Source organism: Ursus arctos, unplaced genomic scaffold (genome assembly GCF_023065955.2).
Source record: "Ursus arctos isolate Adak ecotype North America unplaced genomic scaffold, UrsArc2.0 scaffold_17, whole genome shotgun sequence".
Classification (NCBI taxonomy): Eukaryota; Metazoa; Chordata; class Mammalia; order Carnivora; family Ursidae; genus Ursus; species Ursus arctos.
In genome coordinates this window covers 14,225,002-14,244,201 of record NW_026622841.1, presented here as the reverse complement: position 1 = coordinate 14,244,201, position 19,200 = coordinate 14,225,002, and the positions used below count along the sequence as shown (strand labels likewise).

The 19,200-nt window shown below is 41.2% G+C and overlaps 1 protein-coding gene across 1 annotated transcript in view; it reads left to right on the top strand.

The window, feature by feature from the left end:
- CDH20 (cadherin 20) overlaps positions 1 to 13,991 on the top strand; it is a 48,501-nt gene extending 34,510 nt beyond the window's left edge. The window contains exons 8-11 of the mRNA XM_026496412.4: positions 713 to 834; positions 4,764 to 4,881; positions 9,179 to 9,430; positions 13,418 to 13,991. Coding sequence (XP_026352197.1) covers positions 713 to 834; positions 4,764 to 4,881; positions 9,179 to 9,430; positions 13,418 to 13,923 — 998 coding nt within the window. The 3' untranslated portion in view covers positions 13,924 to 13,991. The remainder of the gene's footprint in view (positions 1 to 712; positions 835 to 4,763; positions 4,882 to 9,178; positions 9,431 to 13,417) is intronic.
- Positions 13,992 to 19,200: the final 5,209 nt, after the last annotated feature.

The window sequence follows — 19,200 nt, the reverse complement described above, 5'->3', positions numbered from 1 at the left end:
TTTTATCTTCTTGGGATGTGATCAAAATAAAAAAGGACAGGAGGGGCATTCCTGGGGCTGTGAAATTGTTCTTGTGTGGCAATGCCAAGCAAAAGACAGACCAAAAGACACATTTCCCCAGGGGTGACTATGTGTAACTTCTCCTGCCCCAGCCAAAGACACAGATTTGGTGTGTGTTTGATCCTATAATATCCCCTTAGTCCCTAAGCAGAAATAAATGTGCAGTGTTATCTGTGTCCCCGTGAAGAACTTGAAACCTTCTGAAATATAATTCAGAGAACTGATTATTCTACAGGAATAAAGCCAAGCAATGCCACACAGTATGCATCCAGTTAGCAATGGGCTGTTTTCAAGCCCAGAATACAGAACTGACCTGTCTTTAATTTCAGAACCTGAAGCCTGAGCCAAGTGAGAGATTCAAACCCTCTTTTTAAGCTGCATTTTGTGATACCTGTCCGCCCTCAGAGTTATACTCTTCTCCTCATCCTCCCGACATCGCACACTCTCTCACACACCTCGGTGTGCCCACACGCCTTGTGTTCTGACCTCACTCGTATTAGGCAGCACATGCATCCTATGCTTCTCTTGCCATTTCCAAGTTCTTTATCCATTCCTTTAAAAAAACAGTCCAACAAGAAAAATACCTATTCCAGCAAAGAGCTGTCTGGTACTACCTAACCCTCACCTTTGGTTTTCTCTGTGTTCTCTTTAGACAATCCTTCCCAGGTTGGAAGTGTTTCCATCACAATCAAAGTCTTAGATGTGAATGACAACGCTCCAGAATTCCCCCGATTCTATGAAGCTTTTGTGTGTGAAAATGCCAAAGCAGGGCAGGTAAAGCAATTTGTGAGGCGTGCACATTGGTTCACCTCCAACATACAGAAATGACTGCTACAGATAACCAAATTTGCCACCAAAGAAATTTAGACTCCAGAAACTAACAGTTCACAAAAGGGTCCCCAACTTCCATTCATCATGTTGCAACAGTTTATTCGTTAGGACAACCATATGGAGCCCCCATTACATTTTATGATCTCAACAATGCTTTGATGGTAGCTTGATTCACAGGCTGGCCTGAAGTTATCTACCCATCCTGTAACTGAACAACATAGTACCAACTGCAGTAATACGTGCTCTGGGTCCTACGAGCGAGGGACCGTGAAGATCAGAAAACTCTTCTTTTTTCCTCACTTTAGCACTAATACCTGAAAATACTTGCAGTAGGGAAGCTTTATTTTTTGTATCTTCCCACCTCCCTTTCTTAACTTCTGACAACAGGTAACGTATTTAGGGACTGCCTGCCCTATTCTCAGAATGCTTTGTTACCTTGAATACCTACACTCTCCTCCCTCAATTAAAACACAATTTTCATAATGCTGCTCATGTCAGGTCAATTTTAAGAAGGAAGGAATCTGAAGAAACAAATTTCTAATAATTTGAAACAACCACAGTTCTATAATCTGCAAAGACATATTTGTATATTTTTTAAAGTATGCTTTTAAATGTAAATGAATAATTTGGTTGATCAAATTCCAAGTGGTATAACTAAGAAACATCCAGAACTCTGCTTGGAGTGGCCATGTATTCATGCATATTTTGGGCTGCTGCCCACCCTGTACCCATCCTTTCATACCTCAGAGCATAGGCCATGTCCTGTTTTCTGCTCCTGCTTTTGTAAGATACTTTCTTCTCTGCCTGTGACCCAACAGATCCCCTAACAGTCCTAATTTCTTCCCTCAAAGTATATTCTTCCCTCAAAGTGGATTCTGGTAGTAAGGCAAATAGATCAGGATAGTTTTAATATGAAAGTTATGAGTCTGTGAAGTGCATATCTATAAGGCAAGGATTCATGGTTTGGTAATTCAGGCAGATTTTGCTTTCATTTCTCTTACTCACCTAGAACATGACATCTTGCTGCACAGAGACTAGTTATACAACCAAAACTTATATTAACATCCTATACTCACCAAAGATTAAGTCAACACATCTTCACCTTTCTAACTCAGTCAAAAGAAGAAATGATTCACATCTGCCACGGGGGGGGGGGGGGGGGGAATGTCCTATAATGATTCTCATCTAAATTCTCTCATCCATTGATTCTTGAAACTCAGTGCAATGGTCTATAGCACTCCTAAAAATTTTTTTCATTAAGCCTGGAATAATTCTACTTCCACATCTATTGAATTTCTAGGAAGATCTGAAACATTATGCAGATAATAAAAGTTACAATGCTGACTTTATGGTGTAAGAAATTATCTGTGTTATTATAAGGAAAGAAAGGAGGTATAAAAACTACATGTACATGCTTGCAGTTATATAAAATTATGCCTACATGTGAACTAAGACATGTAGGGGGCAGGATGCAAAAACAGCAATAGTTTTTGTGCTATGGTAGTTGAGCTTTGAGTAAGGGGGTTTGGACCTTTATTTTAATAATTTTTGTTTTATATTATAACAATGTCATATATATTACATAAATTATGACATAAAACTTTGTTTTATAAGACCTTATGACAAATATATATGATGAAGCTAATTATTAATCTACATTATAAAGAAGGTGATGAGCAGCACATGAATTAAACTCCCCTCTCCCAGAAAATGAAGCACTTACTTTCCTAAAGGTCTTCAGAATAGAAGTTGCATTCTGCCAGGCCAACAACACTTTAACTACCTATCTTGGGGGTTTCTTTGGTGTTTTGGGTTTTTTTTTGAAGAATTTATTTATTTATTATTTAGAAAGAGAGTGTGGCCAGCGTGTGTGAGTGGGAGGAAAGGGTGAGGGTGAGCTGAGAGAGAATCTCAAGGTAACTCTCTACTAAGCACAGAGCCTAACACAGGGCTCAATCTCACGACCCCATGATCATGACCTGAGCTGAACCAGGAGTCAGACACTCAACCAACTGAGCCACCCAGGCACCCCTAACTACCTCTCTTGTTTTTGGAGCACACACACACACATCTCCCATTTCTACATTTCTAAATACACCTTTTTTTTTTTAGATTGTATTCATTCATTTGAGAGAAACAGAGCATGAGCAGGCACTGGGGGGGGGAGCTTTGGGGGAGGAGAAGGGATATGAAGACTCTGCACTTCCAGCAGAGCCCAACATGGGGAGCAATCCCAAGACTCCAAGATTGAGTCAGATGCTTAACGGACTGAGCCCCCCAGGCACCCCTTTAAATATACCTTGTAATGGCCTATCAGGCAGCCCTTTGAAGCACAGTTTATTTGTGACTTGAAGTTCAGGTCATGAGCCACAAGTCTGTCACATTTATCATCTTTAGCCCACAATACTAAAAATCCTACCCCTTGATTTTGGCTCTGGGATATGTTTTAAAGATTTTCAAAAGCACACAGCTCAGTAGGCATGTGTGGTTTATAACGCATCAGGTCTCCTTGCGTTAGACGTGTCAGGTACTGTTGTCAGCTGTGTGTCTGCCAAGTCGGGGTATGTGCTTTCCTCCTAGCAAGCAGCCAAGGAGGCCCATAAAGAAATCAGATGGCATACTTGGCGATGGCTAAAAGCAGAATGAAACTGGCTGAGCAGAATATTGCACGGCAAGTGGGACTGAGAATGAAGTCTGACCTGCCAGGAGAGTGGAGAGCAGGAGAGTAGCCCATTGTGTTCCCAACTGTTGCAACCAAATTTGCCATCAAAAAAACTCAGACCCCAGAAACTAACCCAGCAAGGCAGTGTCTTCACTCACTTATTCTTTAAAAGCCCTGTAACCAACCAGTCCTATGCCTCAAGCCCCCATCTCACCACTACGTATATAATTTCACAGGTCAGATATTCTGAAATGACTTCCACAACTATGTTTGCCTCATACATAATCACCTATTTATAACATTCATCAAGAAATATGTTTTGTCAGGGTGCCTGGGTGGCTCGGTCAGTTAAGTGTCTGCCTTCGGCTCTGGTCATGATCATAGAGTCCAGGGATTGAGCCCTGCATCGGGCTCCCTGCTGAGTGAGGAGCAGTTTTGTGGTTTTTTTTTTTTTTTTTTTATCATGGCCTTCATAACTCTCATGGCAAACTACTACTTTGAAAAGCACTGTGGAAAAGGCAAAGTTTGGGCCAAAGAGCTCAAGAGAAAGCCATCCCTTCTTTTGTTCTCTTCAACCCCAAGCTCTGCTTCTGACTCTAGTCTGTTCCATACATCCCACTGTAGGTCTTGGGCTCTACACCTTTCCTAGCTCCCCTTCCAGCCAACAAAAAGCAACAGCCCTGTGACCCAACCCCTCCCATCTGAGTTCATTAACCTGATGCAGTAGATGTTGATGTGTCTATTTCTCTTCTAGGTATTAGTCATTTTTAAATAGAGGCTTCTCAAAGATAGCAAATTGACCCTGAAATATTAACCCAAATGTTAAGGTTAAGTAGGTGAGGTGGGAGAATGAAAAACTGGGAGACCAGCAGGACCTTGTGGCAACTCACAGGTTTTTTTAGCCAATCTTCTAGTTAGATTGCTTAAAAATGACTAGTTTTGGTGTGAGAACTTGTTATGTTCTCAGGCTTAACGCCTGAGGTATTCAAATAGCATTCACCATGTGCCTGTGAATGTATTCAGGCCCAACAATAAAAACCAAAATTCAGTCCTGAGTTGTGTGATGGCACAGTACTTTCCACTAAGTTTCAGGATGTCCTGCTCATCAGGGAAAACAATCCACTATTGGATTTCAGGGTTTAGGATCCCACCAGACCCTGCAGATTTTTCTTTCAACTCTGATTCACATGATTTCATGTCACTCCCACAGCTGATCCAGACAGTGAGTGCAGTGGACCAAGATGACCCACACAATGGTCAGCACTTCTACTACAGCTTGGCTCCGGAGGCTGCTAACAACCCCAACTTCACTGTTAGGGACAACCAAGGTAATCAGGTGGATAGGCGACTGTCAATGCTTTTCTATAGACTGGGCTGGATACTTTCGGTTACTATACCATGCAAACAGCCGTCAAAGGTCACCTGCCCTTTAGTAGCAGTGAAGACATTAATGCTAATTTGTAATGTCTTTAAAAGCTTTGTTTTAACAGATGAAAGACAAAGAATGTCCTCTGCTGATTCTGAAACTTTCAGTTAATCAGTTCACAAATGTTTTAGAGTTGGCTCTGCGTGAGACAGTGTGCCAGGCACGCAGGCAAAAGCCCTCCTTCATTCCCCCAGGTAACGGCCATGTCTGTATGCTCTATAACTGTCGGAAGAATCTGAGAAAAACGATAGAAATTGAACTAGATAAAGAAAAACCTGAGGGAACATTTCTGAGCAAGCATCAAAGGGGACAACAGTGAAAAGCTCCCAGAATAAAAGGGAAAGAAAGGCTAAAATGACAAAGGACAAACACAGGATCACAGAGTGTAGCTCTGGCACTGAAATAACTTTATCACTTTAGAATGACTTTAAAAAGACAGAGCCAGGTGGGGTTCCCTATTCCAGAAACCACTCCCCACTACACCTTAGCTGGAATGGAATTCTAGACCTCTCTTTTTGCAGTAAGCATTCTGATCGGCTAAGAAATGTACAGACCTAGCACACTCTTCACTGGGCACGGATGGGGAAAGGAAAGACTTCTGTTCTCTTGTCAAATGATTTTCAAAGAAAGATCAGAAAAAATCATTTAAATCTGTCAAGGGAACCCCTTCTGTTACTAACTCTGCTACTTGCTGTCTGACCTTGGGGAAAGAGGTCATCACTTCTCCGGGCTTTACTAGCCTCATTCTTATTCCAATTCTAAAATACTAATTGCCACTGTGTAACAATCTAAACAAAGGGTAACAAAAAGTCATGATTAGGCCTGCCTGGTCTTAGTCTCAAACATCAATTATTTGAAACTTTAAAGTATTAATTCCACCCCATGTGATATTCTGCCATTAACACTTGAGACTATTAAACCTGTTTTCTTTTAAATGGAAAACATTCCTCCAAGTCTTTCCTTTAACCTACATGTTATCGTAAAATCACTATGATAATTCTAGAAGGGAGGGTAATATATAATCTAAATCATAACAACAGAAGTACTACAATTAAACATCCAGATCTTTTTATTGGGTCAAATTTTGAACTATTCATTCATCTGCTTCATAGGGAAATCCTTCCTACAAAAAGTGGTTTCAGCCCCCTCAGGGCTGGTTTTACAGCGGAAACGGGGTGGGGGGGTGATAATACATTATACTGTTTCTTCAACTTTTCAGTGAAGCGTCATTCTATTCCTTCACTCTGATATTTGTCAGAATCAACACAGAAACAATATGCAGCAAAATGTTGCAAATTTATTAAATGAGTTTGGACACCAATTCATAGAGCCAACGCTTTAAAAAGATGGGCCACTGGAACACGATGACTATAAAAAGAAATGACTCATTTCTTGGAAGGTTTTCCAAAACAAAAGTCAGCACATTTTAAATAGAAAGAATGAACTCTTAATCTCCTCGTGTCAATTTATCCCATGAGTATTTTCTACTGAGGCTCATTAAAAAATTGACCAACATCTGATTTGGTGATCTACTGTCAGGACCCCAACTTCCGTGCCCAAAACATGATATCCTTTTATGAACAAAACAAGGCACTATCTCAAGGAGAGCCTTTCTTACTTTTTCTTTTTTATCCCCAAAACATTATTAAAAAGATTGTGTGTATATAGCATTCTGCAGTTTCAAATACATTTTCCCATACTTTGCTTTATTTAATATTTACAATAACCCTCTAAGGTTACAAGGAAGTCACTAATCCCTCTGATTCTCACTGTCTCATTTGATAGATAAGGAAAGAAAGCAAATGGCCCACAATCAGAAAGTGAGTAAGCATTAAGGCTGGGACCGGAAGATGGGGGAAAAAAAGGAAAAAGGAAAGAAAGAAAAAAGGAAAAAGACTTTGCGTCACCTTGGAAACTAATATTGTTTCCAAATGGGTTACTAAAGCCCGACTCATCATATTCAACAAAAACACTGCAAGTGGCTACTCTGCAAGTGGCCAGAACCCTTCTAAGACTAAATCCAGCAAGGCAGTGCTCTGGTCTTTTTTCTTTTTCTTTAACCTTAAATAATTCTAAGATCAAGAAACATCATGTACAGTACTTGATTAAATGATGATGTAATACTTTTATGAAACTCAACTCTGGTCAAGCATTCTAAAAGTCTTACAACACGGCCTTGATTAAACTGAAAAATAAAAATAAAACAGATTTCTGTTTGAGAAAAACATGGTTTCTGGAAAAACAATTAACACTGTCAAACAGAATTAATAGTACTTAGCTACTAAATCTGGAAAAACAGAAAAACAGATGGGTTGTACAGTAGGTAGAAATATTAATATAATCCTCAGGTTGGCAACCGGTTGCTATCTTCCTCCACGGAGAAGCAAATACAAGAGGAAAAGGGCCTGTACCAAAGCAAGAAAGGATTTCCATTGGCTGGGTAATTTTCAAGAGTTAAAATCACTACACCAAATAAGCAGTTACACAGCAAAATGTAAGAAATGTATACTTGGAGTCAGAGAGATCAGAGCTCAAACCTCAGCTCTGCTACTAAGTTAGTAACTTTCAACAAATTATATCATTTCTCTAGGCCTTAACTCACCCCCTGTAAAAGCGTCAGATTATCGCTATCTCATCAAATGTGAAAATTAATCACTGCTATTGTGAAAAGGCAGGGCAAGAAGGAAGTGGAAAAGCTAATGAAGGGATAATGTATTCATCAGAATAGGCTACCCTATGCTGCGGAACAAATAACTCCAAAATTCCAGTGGCTTAACACAACTAAAATTCATTCCTTGCTCACATAAAACCAATTGTGGGTCTGAGCAACAAGGACAGCTGTCCATGTAGCTCAGTGTCCCAAGTTGCGTGGCTCTCCATCTTAAACGTTCTTGTATGGTATCACACCAAGGCAACAGAACACAGAGAAACACATACCAGCTATTATTACATGCTTCTGCCTGGAAGTGACACAAATCGCTTTTGCTTATTTTTCATTATCAAAAGCAAATCATAATAGACATGCCAAAATTTAAGAAGGTAGAAAAGTATAATCCTTTATTATGCCCAGAAAAGAAAGGAGAACCAGAAATATTGAAAATTAACAATGTTTACTTTGGTTAGGCTGTCAGAAGTTTTTGTGAAGTTCTAGACTCTTCCTTGTGAAATGTAAAACACATTCGAAGGACCTTCCATGTTGATGCTAGCTTTGAGAGTCACTGCTTCCATGTCCTATCACATCTCTCAACTTTTTTCCTCTCCTGAAAATGATCTGAACTTTGCAAAAAATATATGACTTATAATTCAAACCCACTCAAAGAAACTTGAAAACACAGATTAAAAAAATAAAAGATCCCAGAACACTACATTAGGCAAATATAAATATAAATACACACATACACCCCACCTTTGTGGAAACACATCAAATAATTCTGCTACTCCCCTTTAAAACTAGAGGGGAAAAAAAACTAGTATTGCTGATCAGGAATGACTTTTCACCAAGTTCTTATTAACTGTGTCACCTTAGACCACAAGTAGGGGGAAATAACAGGGTGTATCACGTGATTAGGGGATTTCAAATAAGCTTCTGCTAAATGAGCAGGTTCTTCAGAAAGCACAGGAGGAGCTGGTGACTGCATTTCAGAGGCATTAAAAGAAAATAGCGAAAGACATGAATTCCAGTCAAAGTGGCAAAAATAAGCAACCTGCCACAGTCAAGCGGGCTCCTCAGCATTCTTTTTCTGGAGGCACAAAGCAGCCCCAGGGCCTTGGACAGCTGCTGAGTGGGAACAAACAGGGCCCACAAGTGGCCAGTGATTGTTCATTCCTATCAAGCTTTCATCGGAACATTTCAGTTAGATCTGAAGTCTAACGGTTCGCCCTGGGCACTTCATGTCACAAAGGGTAAGACAGACTCTCAAAAAGGGTTTCTGTCTTTAGGCCTCAGGGTTTTGCCTGGAAGCGAACACAAATCCATGGTTTCTGAATTCAAATGCTGATCCAGACAAACCAGAGGTGGCCATAGCTAACCGCCTCCAAGGACTGTTTGACACTCCCTCTCCAGCCTTCCCACATCCCACCCCTGCCCTCTTGCTTTCCTCAATCCAAGAAATTAATGCACTTGTTGGTTCTTCCATTTCCTTCTTCCCTCCCACTTTTCCTCTCCCTTTTTTCAACCCTGGAATCCCTGTTTTCTTCAGATAACACTGCCCGGATTCTCACCAGGAGGTCTGGCTTCCGGCAACAGGAGCAGAGTGTCTTCTACCTGCCTATCCTGATAGCAGACAGCGGGCAGCCGGTGCTGAGCAGCACGGGCACGCTGACCATCCAGGTGTGCAGCTGTGACGACGACGGCCACGTCCTGTCCTGCAGCCCCGAGGCCTACATGCTCCCTGTCAGTTTGAGCCGGGGTGCCCTCATCGCCATCCTGGCCTGCATCTTTGTCCTCTTAGGTGAGCAAGTGGCTCCCTTCTCTTCTGTGGGGTCCTGCAAGTACTTACTTAGCTACCATTCTAACACAGGTGCTCAGAACCGGTTTTCTATGCCACGCTTATTAAAAAGGTGCCAGAGTAAGGCTGGGAAAGAATAAAGAAACTGAAGATAGTCCCTTCCTTCAAGGAACTCATGGCCTCTTTGACCAGACCAAAGCAAATATATTTGTCAAGCATCTACTATGGGCTGGGGTACCATTCTAGGTGCTGGGATTAATAAAGCAGACACATTCCAGCCTTCACAAAGCTTACTTCAGAGCTAAGCGAGTTCATTTTGACACCACAGAATCAACATGACAATTTTGGGCAGGATACGATATACACCTCTTCTAACACCTTCATTTCGGATAAATAGTAGCTAAATCACAAAGAGAGAGTGACAGGCCCAAGGCCAAATGTCAGAGGCAGAGCCAGAAGTGAAATGCAGCGGACCCTACACTGTGCATCCCTGTATTCGAGTGGTAAGGCTCTTGTCCTAAATGTTCATCCCCCAAATTCTGGAGGTGGTAGGTGTTACAGAGAAGGACAGGGTATCCTGAAGGGACAGGAGACAAGGGTAGATGCCATTTTAAACAAGGTGGTCAGGGAAGGCCTCCCTGATAAGGAGACCTTTGAGCAAAGACCTGAGAGAAGTGACAGAGTGAACCCCATGGCTAACTGGGAGAATAAGCTATTTGGGGGCGTTAGCACCCCTCCGAGGCACTGTGACCATCTAACGAGGAACAGTGACTACACAGGGCTGATGTGCCACTGACGGTAACATAAAAGATGCGACGACAGGCTAGTGAGAGAGCACTAGTGAGGGAGAGGATCCTTTATTTCTCTGCTCAAATCATACAGCAAGACAGCCACCCATCTCCCTTGCACATAAGGCCATCTGGGCAATTGTTTTTGAACTCAACACTCAAAAACAAACAATAAAACACCTCAACTAACTCTGAAAACCACAAAAATATCTGTACATATATCCCAACTCTTCTGATTGAATTAATTCATTGCACACATATTTTGTTTAGAAAAAGGCAGACTTAGTAAATATCACTCAATATGAGAGAAATCCTACCATTCTATGAGGGAAAAGAATAGAGCCCTGGGGATTCAAATTAGAATAGGCATGCAGATATCCATGTAACCCCTTGACCCCAGGTTTACCTCTGCACCAAGAGACTGAGTCAGACCAAAGACAGAAGGTCCCAACTGCAAAATGTCAGCACTTGATTGAATTTCTAGGTAGGTCTGTGGAATATGCTTCTCAAAAAACATTTACAAATACCACATATGATTTGATTTGGTTGTTTTAGTTCAGTGCTATATGAAAAGGGAAGTAATATAAATAAGTAACTTTTCTAAATCCTCAGATCCCTGCATCAGAGAATTGTTACAGTTTCTGGTCCCGGTCTGCATTGACAAACACCCTCCTGCAATTCCCTGAGTGTCCATAAGATGGCATTGGGAGTCCTTGAGTGCAGAACAGAATAAGCTACAAGATGCCTTTGAAGAAACTTGCTCCTAGGAGAAATTTCCAACCTGACTGTTCCTACTTCTGTCTTTGGAAAATGTCTGCATTATAAGTTCACCCTTGCCCACAAAGAGTAGAAAAAGCCATCATTACAGAAAGATTGATTTAAAAAGACTGGCACAGAGAGGCTCTCAAGCCAGAAATGGTGTGCAAGGGGCGATTTATACTGTGCCTCCCAAACCCATCATGTCTTAGCTTTTGAATTGTACGGAATAGTTTTCAGGAGCTAAACTGAGCAGAGCTTTATATGCAACTTTATATAAAATGTTCATAATTTTAAGCACTCTTATTTCTAAGAATGCACATCCTAAATAAAATATAATTCATAAAACTGAGTAAGATTGAATTGTAGTGGATTTGCCAACAAAATGCTACATTTTGTGGACAATTAAATAAACATACTAATCTCGACTTTAAAGGTTTTTTTCCATGTCTCTAGTATATATCTAGTTCCTGGAAAATCTCATAGGCCCTACGCACTGTGCCTATAATAGCTAAAGAATAAACATCCCTAGAACTGATTCTCTTCTGTCAGGGAAGCCTTTCAGTTGAATAGCACCATGTTTCCCAGAATCTGATTTTCAGGGCATTATCCAATACCTGTTCTTTAAATCAGAGTATCAAAAAAATAAGATATATGTAAGATATTTATAAGATAAATGTAAGATGGACCAATTCTATAAACTGCCTAATTCTCTATCATCAGAAGTCTTTCTGGCAGGTATCCAAAGACTTTTCTAATTTTGCTTCCTAGCATTTTCTTAAATACCACCCCTACCATTCCAATATCATCTGTGTGAAGGTTTTTCAGTCCCCTAGGAAGAACTGCCCAGCCCTGCTTCTGTATTCTCTTTGCAACACTTATAACCCTACGATAGCCCTTATCACTGCCTGATTTGTATTAATCATCAGGGTCTATAATCTCCTTAGATTACAAGTTTATAAATCCGAAAATCATGTCATATTCAATGTTGTTTCTCTGTTGCTTTTCATAGTGTCTAAAAAATATTTGAGTTTAGTAACTGTTACTCAGCCCCACAAACACAGCATGTTCATTTAGAATCCCATTTATCCAGCCTGCATCCACCCAGATCACACCCCAGCCTCCCACACCCAGTTTAAGCCCCCACTTCCTTAAAGCCCTATTAGTCCACTTCTCTGAAATCTCACAATTGGGTAGAGTCCATGAGTCATATTTTGGCACACAGAGAAAATATACTAAAGAGTATATAACTGTTTCCTGTGCATGCATTTTGTCACCGAAGCTATTTGGGGAATTATTAGGTATTAACATCATCAACTGCAATTTACAAAAAGCACATTCTATATCCAAATTTTTTAAATCATTACGGTGAATTTTTTAAGTCAGTTCATAATTTTACTAGGCATATGACTGAACTCCATTTTTCTCCCCCTTGGTAAACTGCAGTTTTATTTTGCAGTGTTGTCAAGTTGTTACCATTCACCAGCTGTAACAAAGCACATCAGAAAAAAAAAAAAAAAAAATCAATAGCAGTTCTACAGCTAAAACCTCAACACACTTCCTGGAAAACATTTTCAGTCGCAGGAGATAAACAGTTCAATGGAATTATCTCTATCTCTCCTTTAAACCCCAGTGAACACATCCTGGAAAAAAAATACATTTGTTGGGATAAAATTTTATCCAAACCTGCAAGGGCACATCTAACAGTGTGGAGCTTCTTTGATAACGTGATGAATTATATAAAATGTCACTGCTCATTCCCTCCCTTCCATGAACATCACTGGATCCAGAGTCACAACCAGCTAACAGAAGGCTTTCTGAGGAATCGGAGTTTATTGGAAAAGAGTGATCACTTATACTCTCTTCTTTTTTGAAAGAGGCATAAAAAGACTAAGACTTTGATTCATACTTAATCTATATGTCTCTATGCATATGTATTAATATGTGATTACATTTACAGAGTAGAATCCTACTAAGATACTATGTAAAAAAGCAGGATTCCACCTACATAGTAAGATTTCCACGTTATCAGAAATATATACTCATCCTTATATGGCCAGAGGACATTGTCTGATCCTTAGCATAGACTCCACAGCACGCCGTAGTGCTTTCTGCTTAATGGGATTTAATTTTGGGGTGGCTCAGTGTACACACACACCCACACAATTTCAAAGCAGCAAGCTGATGCAAAGCAACTTCATATGCAACCTCTAACTGAACCACCTGGAAAAAATATAGGGCTTCGTTTGCCTACAAATTTTCAATCTGACCTCGCAGAGTGAGTGAGAACGAGGTAGACCCTGTGGTTTACAATATCCAAATGCTGTCTCTGAGCTCAGCACTCAAAGAACTCTTCCCATACCTGTGGTTAATCATGGCTACTTCAAATCATGGCACACACCTCCAGGTCTCTTGGGTAAAGATCCTGTCTCTTTGTTCCCGGCAGTGCTGGTGCTGCTCATTCTGTCCATGAGGAGGCACCGGAAACAGCCGTACATCATCGATGACGAGGAGAACATCCATGAGAACATAGTCCGCTACGATGACGAGGGCGGCGGCGAGGAGGACACCGAGGCCTTTGACATCGCGGCCATGTGGAACCCCCGGGAGGCGCAGGGGGGAGGCGCCCCCAAGACGCGGCAGGACATGCTGCCCGAGATTGAGAGCCTCTCCCGCTACGTGCCTCAGACGTGCGCCGTGAACAGCACGGTCCACAGCTACGTGCTGGCCAAGCTCTACGAGGCCGACATGGACCTGTGGGCCCCGCCCTTCGACTCCCTCCAGACGTACATGTTCGAGGGGGACGGCTCCGTGGCCGGGTCGCTGAGCTCCCTGCAGTCGGCCACGTCGGACTCGGAGCAAAGCTTCGACTTCTTGACGGACTGGGGGCCCCGCTTCCGGAAGCTGGCGGAGCTCTACGGGGCGTCGGAGGGGCCCGCACCCCTGTGGTGACGGAAGCCGGGAGGCAGGCGCGCGTCCAAACCCAGACGTTCTCGGCGGACGCTCGCCGAAGGTGCAGCCAACCACACGAGCAATACTGTGCTGGAGAGCGAGTAGGGGGTGAGCGGCGAAGAGAGTTCTCTCTGGATCAGCTTTACTTGGTTACATTAAGTTAAGTAATCAAAAGGAAACGCAGGAAGAGGGGGGCAGAAACTCCAATTACCTTTCTTTCCTTTTTTCTTTTTAATTTTTGTGACACTGTATTCAAGGGCTTGGAGTCCAAGGTTAAGTTATGGTGAGCTTGGCTTTTCTCTCCCATTCGCCAAGGCCTTTGTCACTTTGTCACTTTGCCACCACCGAAGACTTTCTGGTCTTAACATACATAGGTGGCAACTGAAGGGAAGTTTGACTCTCATATTCTTTTTTTCTTTTTTCCTCCCTTTTTTTTTTAATCTTACTTTATTCTCCACTTAAGAGTTTTGCTGGCTCATCAAACCTCACAAATCAACCCACACAAAAGAACACTGAAAAATTGTTACTCGGTGAAATTAACCTACTTGTCTTGGGATGGATGGGATTTCTTTTAACCCTTTTGAGACAAGGTTAAGGCGACTCGGCCTTGCATGACGGGTGGGTGGGGGATGGGAGAAGGAAGAGGCATTGACCTTGTGCTCAAGTTTAATGGCTGAACCAAGAGTTGTTGGCATTACAATGAATCCAACTCCATCAAGTTAGAGTGCTCTGTTCTCTCGGCTCTTTAACTGTGCCCCTGCAAAATTGTTCAGATCGAAACCAGAAAATCTGCCTCTTTTGCACTGTAGATGTCTCTTCCATGTGCCAAATGTGAAGATTAGATGCTACAAATGAAAGCCAAATAAAAAGAAGTATCTGATAAAAGCATGGGTTAGAGGGCTTTCCTAATCTGTGTGAGGTCAATCCAAGGGATGTTTACATACTGTAGATAACCTACTTGAACAAAAATCGGTATTATAGAGAATAAATGGATGTAAGAAAATTACATGTATAAGTTTTGTATATTTGTTAATAATTTTGGTAATAAATATGATGTACTGCATCTCAGTACCCTAGCACTTCTTTTAATAAAAGTTAAATAGAAGGGAAAGTCTATTGCACATTTGTTTAATTGCAGAGCACAAAGATGGCCTTGTGATCTTAACCTGGCCTCAGGTTGCTGGGTCTGGAGCTGATTCGTAAGGCAAAGGCAGCAGCAGAGAAGCACGACTCTGTGCTTTCTTTTTCAGTCACTGAACACATGAACGTTATGGTTCCAACTGTTAAGCTTTCCATGAACACCCTCATACCCCCATCTCTGAAAAGAGTAAAGGATGGTTTGATAATATCAATGATATAAGGGTGAATTGCCCCCATATTTTTCATTTTGTGAGAGGGTTTTCCACGTAGCCACCAAGAAGACAGGCCACTATGCTACTTTTATCTCTGTTCTATTGGCAAATCAAATATGTACAAACATGTGTACAAATATGTATATACCAAATCTGTACAGCTCACCAACACTGGATGAGTTCACAGAAGACTGGGACCATATCTTACTCATCTTTCCTTGCCTCACAATTGGTTGTGAACAAAATAGTTTTCTGTGGGTCTTGTTTATAAAAATGATTCTCAAAATTTAATGGGTGTCAGAATCTCCTGGAACATTTGTTAAATAATAGCTTGTTGGGCCCAACTGCCCCTGGAGTTTCCAATTCAGTTAATCTGGGGCAATTTGCATTTCTAACAAGTTTCTAGGTGGTGCTGATGCCACTGGTCCAGGGATCACACTTTGAGAACCTCTGTTGTATGGCCAGTCTCTCTCACACACAGGAAGATTAGATTATCAACCTACTTGCACTGGGGCCCATTCCATCCATAAAATGGTGTGTTGGGTTTTTGGGTTTTGTTTTTTTTTTTTTTTCCCCAGTGTAAAGGACAGTTTGGCAGAAGTGTGTGAGAAGGCTGATGAGGGTCCAGGAGCCAGAAGGATCTGTCTTATGGCCTACTACATGGTACACTAATAGCCAATCAAATTCTTATCATCAAACTTAAGTAGACTAACCCTTTCTTCCCGTGGAAGGCAACTCTCACACATCCTGTATGAGAGTAAGGTGTGATATAAAAATAAATAAACTTAGCAAAGAAAGGAAGAAAGCATGAACTTGAGTCCAAACCAGCCTCTACAACATACCAGTTATTTGAATGTGAGCAAATTAACCCCTATAACATTTTTCCTTTCTGTCACTAGCCCTGAGGATAATTTTGTGACTATCTCACTTTATATTGCATGTATTAAGAACTAGGAACAGCTGTTATCCTAACTACAGGAGGTTATCATGCCCCACATCCTGCAAATTCAGTACCCATGATACTGGGCATGAAGAGATTAAACAACCTCCTGGAGCTTCTGGTCCCTGGGAGGATATTTAATGGTGTGATACAGGAAGTGTGAGAGAAGCATAGAGTAAGATATCCATTTCAGCTCACACTCTACTACGCTGAAAGAGACCCTTCCTCCAAATGAGTTTTAAAATTCCCTTTCCACTGCAACGGTTTACCAGAAATGCTGGTCCCTCTGAAAAGAAAACATTATCACCACCAGACGGGAGGCAGAATGTGATTAGTTTAGGCAAGAGAGCTGTAAAATTATTCAGCCATTGTTTTGTTAACAGATAAAGGAGCTAGCCTATAATTTACATGTTGGGGGGAAACAGGAGCATCGGTAGGAATCAGTTAATGAGACTGTCTGAAACTATTCTGGAACAAAAACACAAGCAGATAAAAATGATCAATGAATTTTCTGAAACAAAAAAGCAGAATATCCCAACATGGCAGATGGCAAAGACAAAGATGGAATGGTTCACACACACACAAAAAAAATCTGTAAATCCTGAAAACAAAATTCAGACAAGCCAAAATCAGCACAGGCACATTGATTACAGGTTGTTACTAGTTCACTAGTGATGCAGAACTGGACCTTGGTGTCAGAACTCATTATATATTCTTCATAGTGGTGGGACTACATTAACACGGGATAACTCTACAAGTAGCTCTTGTTGCAGATGGGCTCATTCTCAAATCCATTTGTCATCTCTGTAATAGAGCAAAAGAACTTTCAAATATTTTTATGCATAAATACCTGGATTTAGGAGGCTTTTGTTTGATTAAGGGTCAAGGTTCTGATATAGGGAATGGACAAAATTAGATCAAGGAATCCTCCTTTTAAGATGATCCACTAATGAGGCATATCTGTTTTCTTGTGATTCATGTTGTACAAAAACCATGAGTACTAATTTATAATATGTGCAATTAACCATAACATTAACCCGAAACAAAATTTTTCTGAAATCTTTATTCCCGAGACAGGAAGCTTGCAAATCCTACCCCATGTGTTTGGCCACACTTTTGATTTTGAAAGGATTGTCAGGGGGCGGATGATGAGGGAGTTTCTTCCACTCCAGTACTTTTGCTCTCATGGCCACCTTTCTGGTACTCATGATGACAAGGGTTACTTCCCATCCCAAAAAGCCTTAGACCACTTCTCGGGAGTATCAACCCTCAAAAGGGATTTAAACTACCTATGAATTTTTTCTAACTTTTCAGAAAGGCTAGCTTCTCTTTTATTATTTCCATGTCTTCCCCTTCCTCCCTAATCCCTCTTTTGTGTCTATTGCTACATAAAAAGACACTCCAAACTTAGTGGTGTAAAAAGACAATGACTTTATCATGCTCACAGATTCTGTGGGTGGAAATTCAGGAAAGATCCACCAGGGACACCTCCTGTCTGCTCCACGATGTCAGGACCTTAGCTGGGGTGACCAAAGGTTGGGGGTGACTCATCCACCTCTTCCATATGTCTGGGGGTTGGTGCTGGCTATGCAGACCTGACGGGACTGCCAAAAAGACCTCTCGTGGATCCTTGGGCTTCCCCACGTCACAGGTGCTGAATTCCAGGAGTGAACGTCCCAAGAAAGGCGAAAATTCAATCATATTTTATGACCAGAACTCACATAACGTTACTTCCATGGTAGTCACAATCCTCCCTCTGTTGAAAATGGGGAAACATAAACTCCACCTCTCAACGGGAAGAGAGTCAGGGCTACATTTCAAGAAGAAATAATGTGCCCACTATTGGAAAATGTGATCAGCCACATTGTCCTTCCCTTTCTTCCGCCTGTCTCCTCCCTGCATCCCAGGAATAATTTTTTATGCTAGTCACCATTCCCTTTCTCTCTTCTACTCCTCCTCCTCTCTATAGACTACATTCTTGTTCTATGCATGTATTCTCTGAAATTCAGTCGTATCCCTACCACACAGTACTTTAAGAAGTAAGAGAATATTCCATGAAAACAGCTAGCAAAATAGCCAACATACAACAAGCATATATTTTTATTGAGGTATAATTAACATACAATAAAAGTATTTAAGGTATATAATTTAGTAAGTGTTGACTTACATATAGACCCATGAAGCCATGACCACAATCAAGATAGTGAGTATATCTGTCACCCCCAAAGGTTTTCTCACACCCCTTCATAATACATCCTTCCCGCACCTGCCTTCCCCTCCCCCCCCCCCCACCCCGCAACTCCAGTCAACCACTGTTGTGCTTTCTATGGATTAGTTTGCATTTTCTAGAGTTTTATATAAATGAAATCATACAGTGTGTACTGTGTTATGTGGGCATGGGGAAGATCTGGGTTCTTACCTCAGCATTTTTTGAGATTCATCCAGGTCACCCTTATGACCCCCACCCTTATGACCTCATTTAACCTTAATGACCTCTTTACTCCAAATACAGTCATATTAAGCATGAGGGCTTTCAACATATAAATTTGGGGGAGACACAGTTCAGTCCATAGCAAGTCACGTGCTGATGCACATTTGCATTGTTGGCAGCTTTTGTCCATTACAAGTTAGGCTGCTAAGAATATTCGCATACGAGTCTTTGTAGGGACATATGTATTTTCTTCTCATAGGTAAATACATAGAGATGGAATGGCTGGAATCATGAGGGTATACATTTTGTGATGTTGAACTGCAAACTATTTTCCAAAGTCTTTTTATCATTTTATGTTCCCACGAGCAGTGTATGAGAGTTGCCATTTCTTCCACACGCTCACCACCCGTTGGCATGGTCAGTTTTTGTCATTTTAATCATTATAATAGGAGTATTATAGTATCTCATGGTGGTTCTAGTTTCTGATACCCTAGTGACTTACAATGGTGAACATCTTTTCGAGCACTTTTTTACGATCCATATATCCTCTTTAG